General features: G+C 51.5%; 1 protein-coding gene across 1 annotated transcript in view; it reads right to left on the reverse strand.

Moving 5' to 3' along the window:
* Pepd (peptidase D) overlaps window positions 1–23,684 on the reverse strand; it is a 90,124-nt gene that overhangs the window by 15,375 nt on the left and 51,065 nt on the right. Inside the window, exons 10-11 of the mRNA XM_042667833.1 lie at window positions 8,111–8,179; window positions 6,554–6,631 (exon numbers count right to left, since the gene is read on the reverse strand). Coding sequence (XP_042523767.1) covers window positions 6,554–6,631; window positions 8,111–8,179 — 147 coding nt within the window. The remainder of the gene's footprint in view (window positions 1–6,553; window positions 6,632–8,110; window positions 8,180–23,684) is intronic.

A 23,684-nucleotide genomic window follows, 5' to 3' on the forward strand; every position in this document is an offset into this window, starting at 1 on the left:
TATGAGCTCTCATCCTGGCTCTGGCCTTCAGCCTCTGGGGCCTCAGCTTTGCCATCTTTAAAATGGGGACACTGCCCCTAGTGGCTGGTATGTGTCCTCTCAGGGCCAGGCTGCAGCGGAGACAGGGCTGCACTAGGGGTCTTGGCCTAGTTTTGCCTGGGAAAGCAGAACGTTCTCATTTGGGCTCCCTAGAGTCAACAAAGGAAAATTCTCTGTGGTTTGATGGTTTAGAACATCCAAGAATGGCCTGGGCAGACAGGACAGAGCCAGGAGAGAGAGAGAAGGAGGGGGGGAGTGTTAGATTCTTTGGGAACACAAAGCTCTATCGCACTACGCTGATCTAAAAGACCAGAAATTGGGAACTTTTTTTTTTTTTTTTTTAAATCAGGAAGCCCACAGAACACACCAGATATTGGACTCACCTAGAACAGCACAAAATAAGACACATCAGGTACAGATCAGACTGACCCAAGTTCAAGCCTTTCTCAGTAAGGAAATGTGGGGTGGGGTGTGCTTGGATTTTTTTCAGCCTTTACCTCCAAGATTTCAGCCACGTGTGTGTGTGTGTGTGTGTGTGTGTGTGATGTGTCGGTCCTGAGGCTTGAACTCAGTGCCTGGGTGCTGTCCCTGAGCTTTTCGGGTCACAGCTAACGCTCTGTCACTTAAGCTCTACTTCCAGCCTTCTGTTAGTTAATTGGAGGTAAGAGTCTTACAGACTTTGCTACCCAGGCAGACTTCAAACTGGGATCCCCAGATCTCAGCCTCCAGAATAGCTAGGATGACAGGCGTGAGCCACGAGCACCCAGCTTCAGTTGCCTTTTGTTGTTGTTGTTGGTATTATTTTTTTTAACCATCCATGTCCTGGAGAAGGAAGTTTGGACCCAGCCCTGTCAGCTTCATCCTGGCTCAGTGACACTCGGGCAAGGGCTTGAGTCTATTTTTGGGTTCTCAGTTCCCTATCTTTTTCTGTCTTGTTTGAAATCTCCCTCCGAGTTTCTTCACACGTAAGTGATTCTGATTCAGGACACTTGGAATCTAGGGACAAAAGCCATGGTGTTTATAAATCATCTCCCCGCACTCCTGTCTACTGGCTCCAGCGAGCCTCTGCAGGCAGAGTGACAATGGAGAATTCCATCATGCTTGGCTCAGGGAAAAAACGCAAGATCCCTTCTTTTCTGGCTGCCTGGGGACACCCACCAGGGACACTACCCATCGCTGGCCGAGAGGATGTGTGTCATAATTTGAGACATCTGGGGAAGAGGCTCACATGTCGCCCAGCAATATGCTGGAGTCTCGATCCTCCCCCCCCCCGCCCCCCCCCCCCCCCCCGCCCCCAGCGTGTGTTCCTACAAACTGTATTTCTGGCTGAGATGACGGGCTCTTCCGGGAAGCTTTTGGCCTGGGCTACCTGCCATGATTGGCCCACCCAGACCCTCCCCGGGTCTCCCCCTCTCCCCTCCCTCAGCACCCATCACCCCCTGCAGGGATGGGCCAGCCCACAGGCAGAAGGCCTCCCAGAGAAATGCTGCCATTTGTTTTGTTTTGTTTTAAATACAAGGGCTGCTTTGTCCTCTGGCTTGTAGCTTTGTTTTAACCAACTGAGCATAAGGCGTTGACTCTTAGCGCTTCTCACCCAACACTGACGTCTCACACACGCGGGTGTCCAGAACAGCAGAAGCAATGCAAAACTGTTTAGCGCTGATATTCATTTGTGTTCTAGGCCGGGGTGGGGTTTTCTGACTTCTCCCAGATCTCAGCAGGAGGTAGACAGCCCACAGGGGAGGGGGGGGGGGTCACTTGTATCTATGGATGGCAGCGAGCTGACCCTAATAGGTGAACTCCTCCCCAGGATCTGCCTAGGTCCTGTAAGACCTGGGGAAATAGGAATAGCCACCCTGCTGCCCCTAGCAGCAGCAGCTTCCTGTCCAGTATACACACACTGATAAGAACAGTCACGTGCTGGGGGCCTGATTTCTGGAGAGAATCATCTTTACCAGTGTCCTGGAATGACACTGAGATGGGTGACATGCGCCAGGAAGAGCACCCCAGTCATCACAACCCTGGCCAGAGTGGTGGCCCCCAGAGGTTGCTTTCCCCCAAGGGCCTGTTGCCACGTCTAAGGCCCCATAGCCCAGGCTGGGCATCAGGGCTGTGGCTGCTGTGGGTGGGTGGGTGGCGGAGGGAGTCACATGCCCCATTTCACTTTTCTGGTGACTAGTGTCTTGTGATGTTCGGGAGCACCCAGACCGTCTAGACAAGCACTTCTCAAAACTGTGCCTCGAGACGTCCACCGAGCGGGTGTGGCCACACAGCCCTGACCCAGTGCACAGGAAGAGCAGACACATGGGGAAGGTGACAAGCTCGGGAATGGTGGGGGGGGGGGGGGTAAATAAAGTGAGGTGCTGAAGGCCGTAGACAGTTTGTCTGGACCGAGCTAACCAGAGCTGTGCCCTGCCCCAGAGCCTGGCATGTCCTGAAGATTACAGAATCCACCAGGCACCAGGGGGCTCACACCTGTAAATCCTAGTTACTCCGGAGGCTGAGATCTGAGGATGGAAGTCTGAAGCGAGGCGGAAGGCGGGGAGGGGAGAGAAGGGGAACTCCTCTCTAATCAAGCAGAAATAGAGCTGTGGCTTCCATGGTAGAGCACCTGCCTCGAGTGGAAAAAGAGCCAGGTCCTAAGTTCAAGTCCCAGTACTGACACGAAAGAAAAAAAAAAAGAAGGCAAACAGGAGCTCCATTTCTGTGGATCAGGCAGACAAGGCTGGAGTCATGGCAGGAAATGAGGGGAGGGGATTGGCAGGTGGCTGAGCTAGGGATAGGGCTGCAGGTCCTCCTAGGGCGGGGGTGAGGGCAGGCTATCACACCCATCACTACCAGGACGAGGCCCAGCCACGTCCTGAGACAACACTGCCCTCTTCTGGCCAGTGCTGGAATATTCAGCTCATGACCACACCAGTTACCTCCAGCCTACAGCTTAGGCAACCCAGGTCTGGGGCCTCCTTGGACTTGTGTTCTAGAAGTTTCGGAGGTTGGGGAGTATGGAGTGTCACAACCCCCAGCTGATTTGGTGGTGGAAGAGACAGGAGGCAAGTTGGTTAAGAGGGGTGTCCCAAATTAGAGCTTGCTGAGGCCACATCTTGGGCCTCCCCTAACCTTGACGGCAGTTCCTATCCTGAAAAGGGGCGCCTGCCCAGGGCTCAGGGGGGCGCACAGACTGTCCTGTTCAGGGGTGCCCTTATTCCCAGGATTTAGACATGGGCACTGACATTCCCGGGTCACCCAGGTCCAGCTTGCCAGTCCTTGGTGCCTCCAGACACCCATGGGCTCTCAAAGATGACCTAGTGGGAGGGGGGGGCCCACCCCCTGTTTGGGACTGGCTGCAGGGGGCCTCCAGTGACCTTGTCAGACCCCCTCCTGTGAGCGAGCACATGGGAGGCATTTGAGTGAGAGCCCCGCACTCGGGAGCCCCGTTTGAGACGCCCTGCTTTGCTTGCCTTAATAAAAAGGAAAATGCAAAGCAGCTGATGCTTGCCCGGGGACAGTGACCTGCCTGTGGGCTTCATGAGGCAATGCCAGGACATAACAGAAAGGTTTGGAAGCCAAGAGAGACACCCCCCACCCACCCAGAGGCATGAAGATCATAGGCCCTGTACATGGCCTCACAGTTCTGGCTGGGCTGAGGGAGGGCCCCGGGGCTTTGAACCACACTAGGTCCTGTTGCCCCCTGGGTTGGGATCTGGCCCTGGCGAGCACAGAGGGACCCAGGGGCCATCAGCTTAGGGTGAGGGACGGCCTTGAACTACTCTGTTCTTGGATCATAAGCTTAACCTGCAGTAGGGACCAGTGTGTCCAATGTCCAGGGCCCTGTGGGTGAGGACAGTGGCCGATGAAAGTTGACAGAGGGGCTGAGAGGTGGCCCTGCCCAGCTCCACAGAGGCCCCTGCTGCTAGGAAGATGGAGAAGGTGGGAGAGTGGGCACAGCCTTCTTCAAGTCCTACCCAGCATCCTTGCCAGGGCTAAAATGTCTGTGGTGATGCATGCCTGTAATCCCAGCAGTTGGGAGTTTGAGGAAGGACGATGGAGAGTTTTGAAGGGGAGCATGGCTTTGCTATTTTGTACTTACTCCCCACAAGTGTCTCTGGAGCTGGGTGGTCTATGACCCAGGAAGGGTGGGTACTCAGCTATGGAGGGCAACCCTCTGAGCTCAGGCTACGTGTATGTGTGTGCGCATGCGTGCACGCACACTGAGGTGGGAGGGCTGCCCATACCTGAGATTTCAGTGGAACTGGGATTTGGACTCAGGGCGTAAAGCTTGCCAGGCAGAGACTACCATTTAAATCACAACCCTTAGCCAGGTGCTGGTGGCTCATGCCTGTCATCCTAGCTATTCAGGGGGCTGAGATCTGAGGATTGCGGTTCAAAGCCAGCCTGGGGAAGCAAACTCCATGAGAACCTTATGTCCAATTAAGCACACACAAAAAAGCCAGAAGTGAAGCTGTGGCTCAAGTGGTAGAGTGCCAGGCTTGAGCAAAAAAGCTGAGGAAGGGGCTAGGAAGATGGCTCAGTGGTAGAGCACTTGCCTTGCATGCAGGAAGCCCTGGGTTCGATTCCTCAGCACCACATAAGCAAAAAGAAAAAAGCCGGAAGTGGCGCTGTGGCTCAAGTGGTAGAGCGCTAGCCTTGAGCTGAAGAGCTGAGGGACAGTGCCCAGGCCCAGAGTTCAGGCCCCATGACCGGACCCCCCCAAAAAAAATGCTGAGGAAAAACACACAGGCCCTGAGTTCAAATCCCAGGACCAGCACAAAACAACAACAACAACAACAAAGCTCCACAACCTTAGCCATACCTGAGATTTGGGAGAGATGGAGGGTGGTGTCCCTTAGCACCCTTTCCCAGAATGCTCAGAACCAGTTCTGATACCGTAACAGCTTTATTACAGACATAAAACCCCTCTGGGGCATTGTTACCTAATCAAAGGCTGAGACCCCAGGTGCCCTGCTGGGGCATGTGCCTGAGACATATCCCCCCACCCTGGGAGGCCCCTGGCTTCTGAAGAACTCCATGTGACACTGGATTCCGGTTTCATACCTTACGGTGAAGTGTTGTGCCTTTTATGTTGGGATAGCGGAGTGATTTATTATTTACTGAACGCAGTAGGGCGCTCGGCAGATCCATTTCAATAAAACAATGGATTATAAATGCCGCCAGCAATCTGGCAGTGGCAGTAATCAACAAAACATGTTGTTCTAAATGCTGCATAATAAATTGACTATAATAGACTCATAATTATTCTACTGGCTACATTTCAAAGTTACACTAGAAAAACAAAATCACCAATTTGAGTTTGGCATGAGCACCAGTGGGCTTCCTCGAATCATTGCTACTTACAGCTGCACTGGGAGACACAGGTGCCACACACTGCCCACGTGGGCCGAGGCCACAGCACCTGGGCCATGTGTGGAGGCCTGATGTACACAGGACCTTGGTAGACCCCTGTCCTTCAGGGACTACAGCTAAGGCCAGCCTTTTATGGAGTGAGGACCCCTGTTGGGGGCAGCTGAGGGGAGAGGAAGAGCAACTGATTTCCCTGGGGGGATGCTGTGGGGAGGAGTCCTCTAGCCAGCCACAGCTGCTCCCAGGACAAGAAGGATCTGCTGATGTGGCTGCCTCTGCCTCAGTTTCCCTGAGATTGGGTTTCTGTGACCTGTCCTTTTGGGTCACCTTTGACCCTGTGATGACAAGGTAAAAAAAAAAAAACACCAAACAAACAAACGAGGGGCAGGGCTGCATTGGGCCTCGTTCAGGACATCAGCCATGGATTAAAAAGACACTCTAGATCTGAGACAGAGGTTACAGCGAGGCCAAGACGGTGGCCTGGCTGGCTCTGGCGAATGTCAGGACAGTGGAGATGAAAGGCAGGGGACACTCAGTAACTGTGAGAGGGACCGTATGCATGGGTGCCCAGAGACCCCTCCCCATGCTTCGGGATGGCACCCCAGCGTGTCCCACGCTCTGTGTCAGAGATCTGGGAGCAGAATCGCAATCTTGAGGTGCAGGTTGGGGCTCTGCCCACTCTACCTCATCATACCCTCCACGAGGGCTGATTACACCCAGAAGCCCACCTGCTACCTCCCTCCTTGAACTTGATGGCGCAATGGTGCCCACCATGGGGCTGTGGCTGAGGCTAGCAGGTTTTGGGGAACTGGGGGAAGGGGGATCTCAGCACTGATACACAAGACTGGAAATGTAGACCTCACTGGAGGGAGTATCCAGCCTGGGAGACAGAAAGATCACCATCTTATAGCCCCACAGAAAAGCTCAGAGGCGCCCTGTCCTGTATCCCCTTCAGCTTATTTGTAGGGTGCAGGCTTTTGGCCCCAAAGAAGGCACCATACAGACCAGTGGCTGAGGCTAGGAAGTCTGGGCTGAGAGCGGTGCTCAGCTCTCTTGGTTGACCTTGATGCTAAGTGTCTGACCTTGGCTGGGCTGTTCACATTCAGAGCAGAGCTGGGTGGCAGCAACAGCGGCAGTGGAGCCTGCCTTGACTTACCACATGTCTCCGTCCTGAATCGTGCGGTCATTGGGGGCTCCGGCGTGTCCGTAGTGCAGCACGGCGGCATTCTCACCACTGGGAAGAGGCAAGAGAGGTTGTCAAAGCCATCCACTTTCCAGGAGAGGCCAGGAGGGCGGCTGGGTAAGGCCCACAGCCTGGGGGGGAGCCCCCCCCCCAGTCCAGCCAGCCACAGCTGGAGGCAGCAGCAACAGTGCCCCCTGCAGATCAACCTGGGCACAACTTTGCCCTCTGGGCTGGGGGTGTGGACAGCACATGCAAAGAACAGAAATGGGGAATCATAGTACGTGGGCCCGAAAAACGGCCCCAAGGAGCCCCCTCCTGAAGGGTGAGGGGCTCCCCAGGATGGTCCCCCGTGGGTGGTCTCAGGATCTACTTTGGATCCTTGGCTGGGGCTGGAAGACAGGAAGCTGGTGGTAGTTTGACCTTCTGCTCTATGGAGCTGCCCCACAGAGCAACATCTTTTCTTTTTTCCTTTTGGTCAGTCATGGGGCTTGAACTCAGGGCCTAAGCAGTATCCCTGATTTCACTCAAGTCTCTATCACTTTGAACCACAGCGCCACTTCTGGTTTTCTGGTGGTTGGTTGGAGATACAAGTCTCACAGACTTTCCTGCCCGGGCTGGCTTCACACTGTGATCCTCAGATCTCAGCCTCCTGAGCAGCTAGGATGACAGGTGTGAGTCATCAGCCCCTGGCCTGGTGCGATATCTTTAAGAAAAAAGAACTGTTGAGTGTCCAAAGGAAGAGGAAAAAAAACAACACCTGGGTATAATATTTATGGCCCCATTCGAGAGTCTTGGGAATCATAAAAGTAGAAATAATGATTTTTTTCCTCTCGCTATCCACCAGAGAAGCGCATTTCCAAGAACTGAGGTGTTCAAATGTATTATTTATGTGGGAGGAGCGAGCACTGTCCAGCTCCTTCCTGGCTGGGCAGGGGGCAGACTTGAGGGGTAGAGCCTGGCGGGGCCTGGGGTCCAGGCTAGCTGGGGTGAGTTCCAGAGCCAGGGGACCACCCAGGGGTGGGAGGTCGCAGTGCATAGCGACACATGCCGCCAGGCACCCACGCAGCTATGCAAACCCCAGAGGGGAACGCAGCACTCGGGGCCATTTTTACCAGCATGCTCAGCCATGTGCAGGTGCCACCCACACCTACTTGGAATCCCTGCAGCCTCCTGCAGTTGGTGATCATCTCCTGCCGGAGCCGTGACCCAATGGTCCTTGTACTGCTGCACCAGAGTCTCACACATACACACACACAAGGACATAAACCCTAGTCCCCATGCCCCATCACAGTTACACACAAAGCCACAATCTCAAGCTCCTAATGGGAGCCCTGGAAGGGGACAGGATGACATAAGCTGGGCTCCCTGGTTTGTGTGGCCCAGGGACAAACTGGTCCTAGGGCTTTAGGGGTCAGTATGACCTCTAGGCTTGGGTGCCAGGCACTGGTGTGGGCAAGTGAGCTCCCTATCCCCAGCCCTTCACCCCCCCTCACCCCAACACTCCCACCCAAAACACCTGGGCACACTTACCTACAGCAGATGCAGGTGTAGGAGGTGTGACGCATGCCACCCCGAGAGTAGCAGTAATGTTGGAACAGGCTGCGGGGGTGGGGGGGGAGAAATAGGTTAGGCAGTCCCCAGAGGTGCATGGCCCTAATCTCCAGTGAAAATCCACAGCTCAGGTCTGGCTCTGCTATGCATCCAGGAAGTCCAAGACATAGCCCTGTGCCAGGGAGCTCACCACCCTGGCTGCCCCAGCAGGGTCCTGATCCTAGGGTTTGGGACAGCGAGCTCTGGGGGACAGGCTAGAGCCAGAGGTCTGTGTGTCTGTAAGGCTGGAGATTTTCCTGTGTCTCCATCGCCCACCATCTTGCCTTAGCAAGAACACAACCCCCATCCAGGCCCCATGCTGTCCTGGGCTGGACCTCTGCAGACGCAAGATGAAGTCACAAACCAGCCTAACCCCGGCTACGCGGCCACCCTGGGCAGGCAGGCTAGTAGGTCTATGGTGGCTCCAGGCTCTGATGTGCTAGACTGGCCACCTTGGGGTGCTGAACCCCGGAAAGGCTGCACTGCCCAGAGCCTTGGAGTGGCTCCACCTCTGTGCCTCTTTACCCCATGCCTTGTGATTACAGGACCTTCGATTTGCACAAGCTCTGAGGGGTGAGGGGCCCGGGCTGCACCCCAGATGCCCAGCTTTGGCAGAACTGAGCTGGTGAGGGGCCCCTTCCCCCAGACCTCTCCCCCCACCCTTCTCTGGCACCAGGGCAAGCCACGGACAGAGCACCAAAGGCAGCCGTGGGCATGCCTGCCCTGCACATTCTAGGGCTGCACTGGAGAACGTTTGTGCGGAGGAGTTTAATCTTCCAGGCACCGTAAACACAAATTATGTGTAATTGTGATGATTGGGTATTAAGTAGTTGTTATGCAGAAGCGGGTCTGCCAGATTCAATCGACTTTCAGACTTGCCTTAGAAACCTCACAGGCTAATTGGGTGTCTGGAGGGGAAGTATTTCCTCCATGCAAAGGATTTCAGGAGTTTCCAGGAGATAAGGTACCCCCCCCACCCCCACCCATCTCCTGTGTTCATGGTGAAAGAATAGGCAGAATTGCCCCTTTTGCCTCAGCCCAAGACCCTTAGTCACAGCCCTGAGTTTGGAGGGTAGAGGCCAGTACCCCCCACAGCCAGCCCTCCTGCATGAAGGGGGTCCCCTGGCAGCTTCAGAATTGGTCCACAAGTCACTCTTCAGAGCCACGATGCTCTTGTAGCTTCGGGACAGGAAGTCTTGCCCCAGCAGAACTAACTCTCTGAAGGCTACATAGCCATGATCAAGGTGACAGGACAGGTGAGCTACAGATGACCAGGTGGTGTGCGGTGATTGGCTGGGTTCAGAAAGGACAGGCAGAGGGGCAGCCGTGCCACTGGCACGTGCACAGGACAAACGTGTTCTGTAAAGGCAGGGCCTGGCTGGGCTTGGCGCGCTGGCCTGCAGCACATGACCCTGTCAAATATTCCCCTCAGCACAGACTAAGCTATTTGTGGGTTGTGGGACTTGAACTCAGAGCCTTGGTGCTGTCCCTGAGCTTTTTTTTATACTCAAGGCTAGTGCTTTACCACTTGGGCCACAGCTCTACTTCTGGTTTTCTGGTGGTTCACTGGAGTTGAAAGAGTCTCACAGACTTTCCTGCCTGGGGCCGACTTTGAACCTTCTAAAACTTCTAGAAACAAGTTTATCCATCAGAGGAGAGCAGACAGCGGGGCAGGCAGGACAGTTACACGTTCTGTCGTCACCTCCACACACCTGGTCGTCCTAGATACTGTGACTCACACACACGATACTGGCATAATTGCTAGCCCCTGCCTCCTTGGGCTCTCTGAAAAGGAGCGGGGTCTGGGTGCAATGACCTGGTACTGGGGGGGGGGGGGGGGCACCTCCTTCAGCAGTAGAAGGGGAAGGGATGGGTCCAAGTTCCAACCAGCAGCCAGCTACACCCCTGCTGCTCGGGCCCCTTCATTTCCTCACTCCAATAGCCTGGCCAGGGCAGAGGCTGCCTTGAATCGAGGCATCCATTTGACCCAGCCTGGAGATGATCAAGTGAATGGAACAGGAACACGGCACACAGCCAGGCCTGCACCTGCGGAAACATCTTCAAGAATGGCAGCACGACTTCCCCCCTGGGGCAGGGGAACCCACAAATCTAGCCAGATTTTGTGGAACGTTCTTGGGCCCAGAGCCCAGCTTATCATATTAGATGCAAAACCTCGGAGGGTGCATGATGAGTACAAGAGGGGCGAGCAGAGGGCCACCTGTGCCCCCACGTGGCTTTCTGGGGGACATAGTTCATCTGTGATGTGTAGTTGAGCGGCCCCCTCCCCCCCCCCCCCCCCCACTTCTTGGCTCTGGCCTTTGGCCTAGGAACTGCCTGCCCAGGGTAACAGCTTCTCACCAACATTTCCCAAGGGTCCTGCCAACTCAGCGGCTGGGTATGTGGGGCCGGGTACCTCAGGCCTGCATGGCCCAGCTCTACATGGCCTGAGCCCCACTGCTGGCCCAGGACATTTGCCCCAGTGCCTCCGCTCCTGTCAGGGAGCCTTTACCAGTGCCCGTGATGTTGTTTTTTTGCACGGGGCAGGGGGTGGGTGCATACAGGCTTAAGATTCCTGTGGACTGAGCCAGGCCTTGCTACCAGGCAGGCTGAGACTACAGGTAGGCTTCATGGTCCCACCAATGAGAAAAAGCAAACAGCTACTCATAGAAGCATCCGACATTTCAAATGACCCTTTGGGTGAAGTGAATTTTTTTTCCTACTTCCCAGTGAGGAAGCCATGCAGAGCAACCATGTGCTGTGCGTGCAAGGCCTCTATGCAAAGCTTACAGTCTTATTTTCCCTTCTGATGCTGGTCCTGGGGGTTTGAACTCAGGGCCTGGGCACTGTCCCTGGAGCTGTTTTGCTCAAGGCTAGCACTCTACTACATGTGCCATATCTCCACACTTCCAATGTTTGTTGTTGTTGTTGTTTTGGTAGTTAATTGGAGATGAGTCTAATGGACTTTTCTGCCCAAGCAGGCTTCAAACCACTATCCTCAGGTCTCAGCCTCCTGAGTAGCAAGAATTTACAGGTGTAAGCCACAGGAGCCTGGCGAATGTTATCATCTTCAGGACATGCCAGTCTTTGGGGAAGGGCACAGGTCCAGACAAGCTGTCCGTGGCCTTCAACACCTCATTTATTTATTTATTTATTTGTGCCGGTCATGGGCCCTGAACTCTGGGCCTGGGCACTGTCCCTCAGCTCTTCAGCTCAAGGTTAGCGCTCTACCACTTGAGCCACAGTGCCACTTCTGGCTTTTTCTGCTTATGTGGTGCTAAGGAATTGAACTCAGGGCCTAATACATGCAAGGCAAGCCCTCTACCACTGAGCCACCTTCCCAGCCCTCAACATCTCATTTTATTCAACCCCCTCTGCCGTTCCTAAGCAAGGGCTCAGCTTGTTTCCTGAGCCTTGGGTCTGGAATGATGCCTACCTCTGGCGTCACAGTCAGGGTGCAGGAGATCTGAAAATCAAAATATGGCTAACGTTGTATAGACTCCTGACCTCACAGCTGGGCAAGGGGCCTGAGCTAAGCCAAAATGAAGCTCTAAGGACAATGGACTCTGTTCAGTCTGGGGGAAGGGTCCCAGGTGCGTGTGGGTAAGCAACCTGCTTTGGAGAGGACACTGGGACCCCAGGATCCCCAAAGGGGAGAACTGACCAACCTGAGCCAAGGGCAGCCGCAAAGACTGTGGCTAGGAGAGCAGAAGCAATGGAGAGACACGGTTCACCTCTCTCCAAGAAAGGCCTTATCAAGGTACGAGGTAATTAGCATTTTAATTGGATAATTGGGAATTCTAAATTGCCTATCTCTTATTAAGCATAACTGAGGACATAACATGACATTCAATTAACAAATCTTCCCCTTTATTTGTGACATGCTTGATTAGGCTGAATGCTGGACTTCTTCAGTATCAATTATTGGGGGCAAAGCGGGGGTAGAGGATAATTCTTTGGTTGTCAGAAGTCCTAGCCAGAGGCTGGAGGCTGGTGGCTCATGCCTGAAAATCCTTGGTGTGGCTCAAGTGGTAGAGTACCAACCTAAAGGACAGCACCCAGGCTCTGAATTCAAGCCCCAGTACCTGAACAAAACAAACAAACAAAAAGCAAAACTCTGGCCAAAACAGATGGCTATTTATATATATATATATATATATATATATATATATATATATATATATATATATATATACACACACACACACACATACATACATATATAATATCTTGGAAATTCTTAGAAATTACACATTAAAAAAACACCCATCTTATCATCCAGCTATGACCTCTATCAAATATCATGTTGAAGCATCTTTTAAAAATGCATAAACAGAAATTTCAACAGGTCTGACCTATCTGCAGACCTTTGGATTAAGATAGACCCCAAGATACACTGCTCTGAACCCTGAGAATCCTTAGGAGTGTCTGGAGTCCATTTTGCAGAACAGATCCTGACTAAAAAAATGTGCATATTCTACTTGCAGGTCTTTAGCCTGACAGGAAAAATGTACGTGGCTACAAGTATGTGTGTCTCTTTCCCTGTCATCTGTCTCTGAACCTATCTAGCTACTCTCTCTTCCTTCCTCCTTATCATCTATCTCTGTATCTCTGTATCTATTTATCATCCATCTACCCACTTACCCACCATCCATCCATCCATCTATCCATCCATCTATCCCTCCATGAGTATAGACTCATGCACCCATACATTTATCCACGTACTTATATATACATTCATCCATCTATCTCTAGCTCTGTATCTGCCTATCATTTAACTACCTATCCACTTATCCACCTATCCAACTATCCATTTATCCATCCATCCATCCATCTTTGTCTGCCACTAGATTTCCTGCAGCTTTCCTCAGAGCGTAGATGAACATTGACATGCAGGAGGTTCTCAGTGCATTTCTGCTGAGTGACTGACAGCCTAACTTTGAGTAAGTACAGGTGGCAGTGCCACAGCTTGTAATTTCCTTAACTAGCTTCACACTGTCAGATGCTGGGTGATGTCCACCCCTGTTATGATGGACACTTGTGGCCACATGCCTTTTCCCTGTCAGGAGTGGAGGGTGCACATTTTTCATTCTCAGGGCCTGACACATAAAATGGACCCCTGACACTCCTAAGGAATTTCAGAGTCAGAGGTTGGTGCACCGTGGGTTCTATCTACCCATTGGGCTGGGGACCAAGTGTTTCACTGTTTCAGTGATGAACTGGCACTTCTGAGCATGCTCATTCCTTCTTTCCTTTCTCAATGGCTTGTTCCCTTTTGAAAAATGTGAGTGTTCATCTTTTTCTTGCTGATCCTTATGGGATTTATATATGAAGGATCCTAGGCAGTGGTATGGGTTATTGACTATGTAACAAGTTTTCTCCCTTTCCTCTTTAATCTTTCTTATAGCATTTCTGGACAGACAATTTACATTTTTATTGGCCAGCTTCAGGTTTGGTTTTGTTTGCTTGCTTTATGGCTTCTTCCTCTGGCGCCATATTCAAGAAGCCCTTCCCTGTGTCTCTTGCTGGTATTGTGACTAAGGCCGCAGACAGGGCTCTGCTTTGTTTTCTTTCATGGAATACCCCTCCCCCACTGGCCAGAGCATTTGCTGAAGATGAATCTCTGCTGGGCGCTGGCAGCTCAGCCAGTCATCCTGGCTACTCAGGAGGCTAAGAGCTGAGAATTGCAGTTTGAGTCTGGCCTGGGCAGGAATATGAGTGAGACTCTTATCTCTAGTGAACCAGAAAAAAAAAAAAAACCCAAACAAAAACAGAAGCAGAACTGTGGCTCATGTGGTACAGCACCAGCTTTTGGTGAAAAAGCTAAAAGATAGAAACCAGGCCTTAAGTTCAAGCCCCAGTTACGGGCACAAATGAACACACACACACACACACACACACACACACACACACACACACACACAGTAGAAAGGAGTTACTGGCACAAATGAACACACACACACACACACACACAGTAGAAAGGAGTTACTAGCACACACACACACACACACACACACACACACACACACACACACACACACACACACACACACACACACACACACACACACACACACACACAGTAGAAAGGCTCTCCATGAAGGATGGAGATGATTTTCTTCCCTTCCCAGGAGAACAGTCAGGCATGCAGAGCTCCTGGGGAAGTGACAGGGAAAGAAGGAGGGAAGAGGGAGGGAAGGACTTCCTCTGAGCCAACATTTCCTACAGCCTGAATGGCTGAGATGATGTGTACACAGATCATTGTGTTTACTTGATGCGTTAAGTATTTATTTGGAAGTTTACCTTCCATTTATCCTGGTAAATTATACTTCAGCGTTCCCTCCTGCCAGGGATGAAATGCTTCCTTTCAATGCGTGTTTAAAGGGAGGCCGGAAGGACTCAATTTAAGGAAAACTAGTAAGCAGATAATAGCGGATATGGGTTAGAGACCTGGCTGAAACCACAGAAGTGCTGTGTGAATGGCTGAGGCTGACAAATTCTACTCTTAGGTTTCCATGAGGAAAAAGGGAAAATGCAGGAAGAGCAGGAGCAGGAACTATGGCAGCCTAGGCAGCAGGGTCAGACCCCATGCAGCTAAGACAAGCTTAGAGTCTTTTTTGTATGTGTGGTAGTGCTGGGGCTTGAACTCAGGACCTGAGCATTGTCCTTTGGCTTTTTCACAAAAGGCTAACACTCTACTGCTTGAGGCACAGCTCCCCTTCTAGCTTTTTGGTAGTTCCTTGGAGATAAGAGACTTATGGACTTTCCTGCCTGGGCTGGCTTCAAACCTCAATCCTCAGATCTCAGCCTCCTGAGTAGTTAGGATTGCAGATGTGAACCACCAGTCCCTGGTTAAAATGCTTAGAATCTTCTAAGCATCCAGAAGGCCCAAGGTGGAGCCAGGCCTGCAGAGGAGGAGGCCAGGACTGGGCAGGGAGGGCCAGGCCTCGGTGGGTCCTACCTGGCAAGGGCTCTTCCTGCCTTGCGTGTGGCTGCGTTTCACAGAAGTGGGTGATCCATCAGCTGTGAATGCCAGGAGCCCGTCTTCTAACAAGCCGTCCCAAGTCTGCTCAAAACCTCAGCAGACAGAGGGAACCATGGGAACACCATTCATCACTTTCAAAGTCTTTATCCACTTACGATGATAAATGGGGGTTGTTCTCAAGCTGCCCCTACAGAAAGACCAGCCCAGTAAAGAGGAGATGCTGCCAGCGGCATGGGGGTGGGGTCAGGACTGCCTGATCAGTGTCTTTGGAGCAGCCCATGCCTGAGCTGCCTCTGTCAGAGGGTCTGGACCACAGATCAGAAGGGGAGGGTGAATTAGGCACTGTACTGGCTCTTCATGAGGCTGAGATTTGAGGAGCACAGTTCGAAGCCAGCCTGGGCAGGAAAGTCCATGAAACTCTTATCTCCAAGGAACCAGCAAAAAGCCAGAAGTGGCGTTGTGGCTCAAGTAGAAGACCATCCAGGCCTTGAGTTCAAGTCCAAGTACTGGCACAAAAAAAAGGTATGGGGGAAGGAGGTGTGCTTGGATAGGGCAACAAGCATTCCCAGCCAGAGCCCTGGCACCCACTCCCACTATGCAGGCTGAGAGATGGGGGTGGGGAGGGACGGCCACAGGGGCCCCTCATGTGTCCCCCGCCTGCACCAAGATGTGTCCTCTGGGTCCACAGAGGCAAGAGAAAGATGAAGATCCACAAGCCTTCATTGCTTCTCTGGTTGATACCTCCAACACAGAGAGGGTCTGAGGAGTACTTCCCCAATAGGGGGGGTTCCAGACACAATCCCCCACAAATTTCTATCACTGAAAACCTATTTACCAATAGCTCATTAATAAGGCCTAAGTCCTTTAATGACGGGAAGATTAAACTGTGTTTGAAATAATCCATTTTTAATTAAAATGCTATATCCTCTCTTGTTTCTGGACATATTCAAGAGGAAGCCTTCACATGTTTTGTTTTGTTTTTTAAAATATATATTATACAAAGCCAATAATGAGAAGAACGCATGCTTTTAATTATATTTTAATTATTCCTCACCTATCAACACAAAGTTAATATTCTTTTTTATCTCTTTTATTTTTGTGTGTCAGTACTGAGGCTTAAATTCAGGACCCGGGAGCTGTCCCTTAGCTTTTTCGCTCAAGGCAAGCACTCTGGGCTACACCTCTACTTCTGGTCTTTTGCTGGTTATTGGAGATAGAGTCTCACAGACTTCCCTAATCAGGTTGGCTTTGAACCTCAATCCTCAGATCTCAGCCTCCTGAGTAGCTGGGATGACAGGTGTGAGCCACTGGTATCCATCTAGGTAATACGGTATCTAGCATATGTGGAATCAATTTCTGCCGTCTATGGGAGCAACTAAGGTACCTGGAGACCCACGTCCCAACCTGACAGAAAGACTGGAACCACCAGGTTGGTAAGTGTCTCCTAGTCTCTGGCCCCCAAAGCAGCTGGCTCTGAGGCAAGGATAGAGGTTAAGTGAGGAGACTGGGCCCCATCCTGTTGGTAACAGGGCGGGAAGTCCCCAGATGCCTCCACTCCCTGGTCTGTACATTCTCTGCCTTATCTCACCAGGATAACCCATGTGAGCCACCAAACCCCTCACCAAGATTTAAAAAAAAAGATCTACATACTCCTAATGAGAGGTCGGACAACATCTGGCCACATCTGTGGGAGCCATGGTCCCATCTGCTGTGGTGGACCATCCTGAGACTGCTATGGGGTGTCAGGAAAGTTCTTCGATGTTCTCTCCGCCTGTGTCTACACAGAAGAGACTGCTCCAACAGCCCACACTGGATTAACTGAACAAATCCCCCCAGGAAGCACATAGCGTCTGCTCACAGGACATAGATGCCAGCTCCAGCTGTGAGGAGACAACTCGCCTGAAAGGAAGTTGGGTGCCAGCAATCTATCTGCAGAATTGGTCAACAAGAGGCTGCCAGTTAAACATTTCCCCCAGTGAGATGCTAGAGAAGGCTGACCAGCCCAAGCATCAGTCCCCTTGGGAAGGGGGGAATCTAGATAAGTGCACTGAAGTGGGGCACCACAGGGTACCCCAGATCCCCTGAAACAGGTTTCCACTGTATGTGGGAAGAACCCAGCAAGACCTGCCACACCAAAGCCTGTTTGACTGGAATTGTGGACAGATGTGGAGCGTGTTCGCTGAAGCAATTAGAATGGGTGGGGGCCTCTGTATTGCAGGACTTTCTTTTTCTTTTTTGCAAAGTTGGGGATGAAGTTCAGAGCCTTATTATGCCTACCAGACAAGCGTTCCACCACTGAGCTCCAACCCCTCCCATCTTGTTTAGAATGTTCTATATGCACTGCAGGTCCCATTGGTGTGTTGATATATATATATATATATACACACACACATATATATATGTGTGTGTGTGTGTGTTTATATTTGTATATATTTATATAGTTGTATATGTTTATATATATATAATCAGAGTAAAACTATTTTAATCTGAAAAATGCTTTGGGGAAGAGATGAGAGCTACTTATCAAAGATCAGCTCCTCAAACAACACGTTTACGCAGCAGAGATCTGCAACAACTCTGTGAAGCTGCCACAAGGGGTCACTCTGTACACCGTCTGCCACCTCCTTGGAGCACCTTGACAAACCTGCCCAGGCTAAAAGAACCACACCGGCGGATCTATTTTCTACACTACTGCGTGAGCAGATTATAAATACATAAATAGGCCATCTATGCCAGGTGCCAGTGGTTCACATCTATAATCATAGCTACTCAGGAGGAAGCCAGATAGCCTGGGCAGGAAAATCTATGAGATTCTTATCGATGATAGGGGGAAAAGGAGACAGAAGTGGAGCTGCGGTGCAAGTAGTAGAGCACCAGCCTTGATTGAGTGAAAAAGCTGAGGAACAGCACTCAGGCCTCACGTTCAAGTCCCAGTGCTGCTACCAGCACACCAGCACACGCACACATGGCGGTGGGGGGAGGGGAAGGCCTCAAGTTCAAGTCCCAGTGCTGCTACCAGCACACCAGCACACGCACACATGGCGGTGGGGGGAGGGGAAGGGAAGAAACAAAAGCTCCTCTATCTTCCTACTCTGGAGTTGAATTCTTTGGCCAAACTAATACAAGCGCAGAAGTAGGAACAGGAGAGAGAGAAACAGAGAAACAGCATCATCTGCTTTCTCGGCTAAGTAGGTACTCTACCACTAAGACGCGCCTCACCCGTCTTTTTACTTATTTATTTTTGAACTAGGTGCCTTACACTTTGCTCATTGGCGGGTGCTCCACTGAGCCACATTTCAACCCCAGGGATGGGTTATTTCTTGTCTCTTCCTTTCTCCTTTCCTTTCCTTTCCTTTCCTTTCCTTTCCCTCCTCCCTCCCTCCCTCTCTTCCTTCCTTCCTTCCTTCCTTCCTTCCTTCCTTCCTTCCTTCCTTCCTTCCTTCCTTCCTTCCTCTCTCCCTCTTTCTCTTTTCATACCTCACCTCTGTGGGCCACCCCCCAACACCAAAGAGCCCATTCTTCAGAGAACCAAGGACAGCGCTGGCTACCACTGCAGTGCAGGGCGCCAAGGCCAGGACAGGGAGAATTAAACACCCACTGTGCCTCGGGCACTGTCGCAGGGAAACCCCAGGGATCTGTCTCCTTGGGAACAAGAAGGCCCTCTGCCTAGGAGCACTGGGAAATGAGCTTGCCACCAGGATAGATCTAGCAGATGTGGACAAATCGCCTGGCGTGTATAAAGTATCACTCTTTTCAATCCCCTTGGATAGAAAACAGCCCAGATCTGAATGGACTTCTGGTCATGGCTTCTAAATCCATCCACCATTGGCCTGGTTTCATGACACAGGGCTGGGGCAGAGGTCAGGGGCCCTAGGGCTCCCAGCATGCATGGCCTGAAGACAGTGGTCATGCCATGGCCCTAGTTTTCTCTCTCTCTCTCTCTCTCTCTCTCTCTCTCTCTCTCGCTCTCGCTCTCTCTCTCTCTCGCTCTCGGTCTCTCTCTCACACACACACACACACATTCTTTTGGAGACACTGCCAGCTGTTTTGTTAATTCTCCAGATGTGCTGGCTGCCCGCAGCCACAGGCCTCTCTCATCTTCCTATCTGCTCAGGTGTTCTTGGGGAAAACCAGAGTTGTTTCCACCCCACCAGGCCTGGGAAAAACAGGTGGTCTTCAGGCTCCAGGAGCTACACAAACACCTCAATCAATTCTAACCCAAGTGGGAAGGGCTGTCTTTTGTGACACAAAATGCTGGGTGATGTCCCAAAGCCTCAGCCCCACTAGACATCTCTGTGGCATAGGAAGAGTCTTCTCTCTGCACTGCCTGCAGCTTCCCCCTCCCTCCTGCCTTGTGAGCAAATGTTTTATCTTTCTTTCTTATTGATCGATTGATTGATTGCCAGTCCTGGGGCTCGAATTCTGGGCTTGAGTGTTGTCCCTGAGTTCTTTTTTTCTCTATTATTGGAGCTAAGCATCACTTCCGGCTTTTTCTGTGATTAATTGGAGATGAGTCTCAGGACTTTCCTGCCTGGGCTGGCTTTGAATGGAGATCCTCACATCTCAGCCTCCTGAGTAGCTAGGATTACAGGTATGAGCCACCAGTGCCCTGCCTTTAAATAAATAAGCAAATTTGTTTATGTGTGTGTACTGGTATGAGGACTTGAATTTGGGACCTGGCCTCTCACTGTCCCTTAGCTTTTTTGCTCAAGGCTGGCATTCTACCACTTGAAGCACAGCTCCACTTCCAGCTTTTTGGTGGTTAAATGGAGATAAGAGTCTTGTGGACTTTTTTTTGCCTGAGCTGGCTTCAAACCACAATCCTCTCAGATCTCAGCTTTCTGTGTTGTTAGGATTATAGGCATGGGCCACTGGTGCCTGGCAGTTATTTATCTTCAAACCACAGAGCCAGGCAAAGGGGGCATCCCCTCCACAAACACAGGGCACAGCAAAGCCCTTGAGACACGCTGAGAACAACGATGCCCACTTTTATGTCTCCGGGGTCCTAACTAATTTATAAGGCAATTTTAATAATAACTATATATTAATTTTACATCCCATTTTACCTATTCCAATGGCTATGAGCTGTTAGGAATTTAGGTAATATATTACAATGGGCTTCTGGGGACTTTTTTTTTTATTAACTAATGTCCCATATTTAAAAACCTTCTTGTCAAATGAGAAACATTAGAAATGCTGCCCTGTCTGTAATTGCTTCTAATAAGACTCAATATTCAAGGCCCTGGCTTTAACAGACAGCCCACGAGGTGCTTCCTGAGGTGGAATTTAAGGTGACATTTTCTCTCATTGTTGACCAATAGAATACTTACCCATTTTCCCCCACTAGATAGGGTCTTACTTCCTGCCTAATGAATGCCTAGACAGAAATCCTGTCATAGCTGGGGTGACTGGTAAATGCCACTATATGTAGTTTCTTTCTGTTGAGATGGAGTCTCAAAGATTCTTCTGCCTGGGCTGGCCTGGAAGCACAATCCTCCTGATCGCAGCCTCTCAAACAGCGGGGATGCAGCTGCAAATAGCACTGTACCTAGCTAATGGCTGAGAAGGGAGTGTTGGGAACTTACTTGTCCTGGCTGACCTTGAACTTCGATCCTCCTGATCTCAGCCTCCCAAGGAGCCAAGATAATAAGTGTGAGCCACCAGTGCCTGGCTCTACCCATACTCATTTTCAAGTGCTATATATAACCTTGCTTTATCTTTTTAAAAAATTTTATTTTTTTCCCTTCCAAACCTATTCTGAAATGTAACATTCATCTTAGATGAGGAAATTTCATGACTGCACCTACAGATGGAGACCAAGAAGACTGCTGGTTGCCCAAGAGCAATGCTGCTACCCCCTGCTCTTCATGGCCAGGGTACTGTCTGTTTGAGAACTTTATATCTGAGCAGCGTGACACACTTTGAACCCTGCTTCTTTGATTTGACCTCTGTCTTCTTTTTGTGCATAGCCCAGGCTTCTTTAGTTGACTGAGCCGGGGTGGAGAGAGGGAAGTCAGAGTAGGCCAGCGCCATGTCTTTGGCCCATGAGTAGAACTCACAGCAAGACTGCTGGGGGCCCACCATGGGTCAGCGTGGAGAGACTCTGCTGGCTATTTTTTAGTGATGGTTCCAGCATCCCTCTTTTCTGTTTGCCTATCTCCCTGGAGGGAGGCGGGAGGAGCCACCCAAACTTTCAAGCCCATCTATTATAAACCTGGAAGCAGGAGCCTCCAGTGTGAGGCCTGGGTGTGGCTCCCAGGGCAGGGCTGAGGTGGGAAGAATGGACATTTTTCTACAAAGAGAGATGTTATAGAAACAGAAACCTTGATCACAAATGGTCTGAGAGAGAGAGGCAGATAGAGAGAGACAGAGAGAGAACACCAGAAAGGACTAGCATTGCCTGATAGGTTGTCCACTAGTGGCCAGGAAAGGTTATGCCCATGATGGCATTGGGCCTTGGGGCAGAGCAGTGGGAAGCCAGGTAAGTTTAGGGCGAGGAAGGTCTAGCTCCCTCAAGGCCTCCTGCAGCCTGAGCTCTCCCTGCTTTGTGGACTAAGGGGCAGACAGACTCGGGAAGTCGTGACCAGGACGAAAGAATGGGGGCAAACACCAGCCTGTGAAGAAGGGAGTCCAGGGAAGATCAAAGCCAGGGCTCCAAAGAAGCTGAGATGCAGCCAGAGTTGAGGCCACTCTCCTTCCTCCAGCCAGAGAGGAGAGGAGCAGGGGAGAGGGGAGGGGCGGGAGCACCCACCGGAAGCCACAGTCTAAAGAGTCCTTTGTTTTTTATTTCTACACTCCAAGGCCCCAGGGTTGTGCCAATGTCTGATCCCCACTCAAAACCACAAGAGAGCCTGGGCGAGCCCACCGCAAAGGAGCCTCAGCTGTGCCAGCCTGGGGGCTTGGAAAATTGAGGCCCCAGAAGCCGTTTGTGAACAAGAAATGTAATTAGCAGGATGGAAAATACAATCTGGAGGCCAAGCGGGGGCCCCAGGGAGGTTGACTAAAGCAGGCCGCACCCTAGACTCTCAGAATGGACAGGTGGTATGGTGGGGGATAGGGGTGGGCATCTTCCTGGGGCCCTGGTCTGGCTTGGGGTCAGGAGAGCCCTAAGAACCGACTTCCTGCGCAGTGCAGGCCTGACAGTGGGGCCTTGGGTCTTATAGGGCACCCTGGCGGCCTCAGTTGACCATACTTGTGAAATGGGAATGAGCACGCTGCTGAGCATATATCTACACACAGGCTAGGAGGCAGCAGCTGTTAGGTGTATGGCCAGCATCCTGGCCATGAGGGCAGATGGCCGCCCTGGGACTCTCCCTGGCAGCATGCCCTAACCACACTTCTGTGGTGCCAGCCCCATGAGACGCTCCAGTGTGCAAGAAGGCGGGTTAGTTAGGGTGTGGGTTTCTCTCTGGCATTCACCACTGAACAGTCCACAAACTCCAGGGCAAGATGCAGCAGGATGGAAGAGGAAGGGAAGCTGCCTCCAGGGCAGAGGCAGGATGAGAGGGACAGGTAGGCCAGGGAATGAGGTGGGGAGGAGTTAAGCCAGCCCAGGGCTCCCTCTGACTTCTCTGCTCTGTCTTAGTTTTTGTTGCTATAACAAAATGCTGGCAACCAGACAATTTGTAGAGAAGGAAGGTTAATCACTAGTCCTGCCCTCCATCCCTGCCCGTTCCCCCCCCCCCCCCCCGCCCCTGCCACACATATACAATTCTGGAAGTTCAAGAAGATCTGGGGAAGACTTCATTCTACATTGTAACACTGCAGAGGCAGGAGTGGAAGCAGCTGCCAGCAGTGAGTGCCAGTGTGCAAAAAAAGGTTGGGGGCCAGGCAACTGGTGGCTCATGCCTGTCATCCTATCTACTCAGGAGGTTGAGATCTGAGGGGTGAAGTTCAAAGCCAGCCCAGGCAGTAAAGCTGGCTTATTTTCCAAGGAACCACCAGAAAACTGGAAGGGGAGCTGTGGTGCAAAGTGGTAGAGTGCTAGCCTTGAACAAAAGAGCTCAGGGACAGCATCCAGGTCCTGAGATCAAGCCCCATGACCGACAGGTGAGAGAGACAAATTTTCTATCAATGTTTCTAGCAATAACTGATCTCACCCTATCCCAGAACGAGAACCCACTGTGGCAAGAATAGCATTAATCCCTCTTAAAGGGCCAAATACCCCTGAATACTACTAAAACCACAGCAGCCTCCTACCATGAATTTGGGGGAAGGTGAAAAGAAAGGAGGAAGGGAAGATGTGTGAAGGAGAGAGAGAGACAGAAATGGGGAAAGGAGAGAGGAGGGAGGGAAGGAGGAGGGCTGGGAGAGAGGAAGAGGGCAAGGAGATTGGGGCTCAGTCATCCCTGATGCCCAGCCAACCTCAGGGGCTCCCATTCTCTCGGGCCAGGATGTTGCTGCCTGACCAAGATAGACACAGACCAGCCAGGCTAAGCAGACGTCTGGCCACAGTATTCCAGGGTACCCCTGGGTACTGGCGGCAATCTGCCAGGCAGACCTCACCAGAAGGGGCCTCTGTACTGACTTCTG

This window comes from Dipodomys spectabilis, unplaced genomic scaffold, assembly GCF_019054845.1.
Source record: "Dipodomys spectabilis isolate Male_0828 unplaced genomic scaffold, ASM1905484v1 ptg000422l, whole genome shotgun sequence".
NCBI lineage: Eukaryota > Metazoa > Chordata > Mammalia > Rodentia > Heteromyidae > Dipodomys > Dipodomys spectabilis.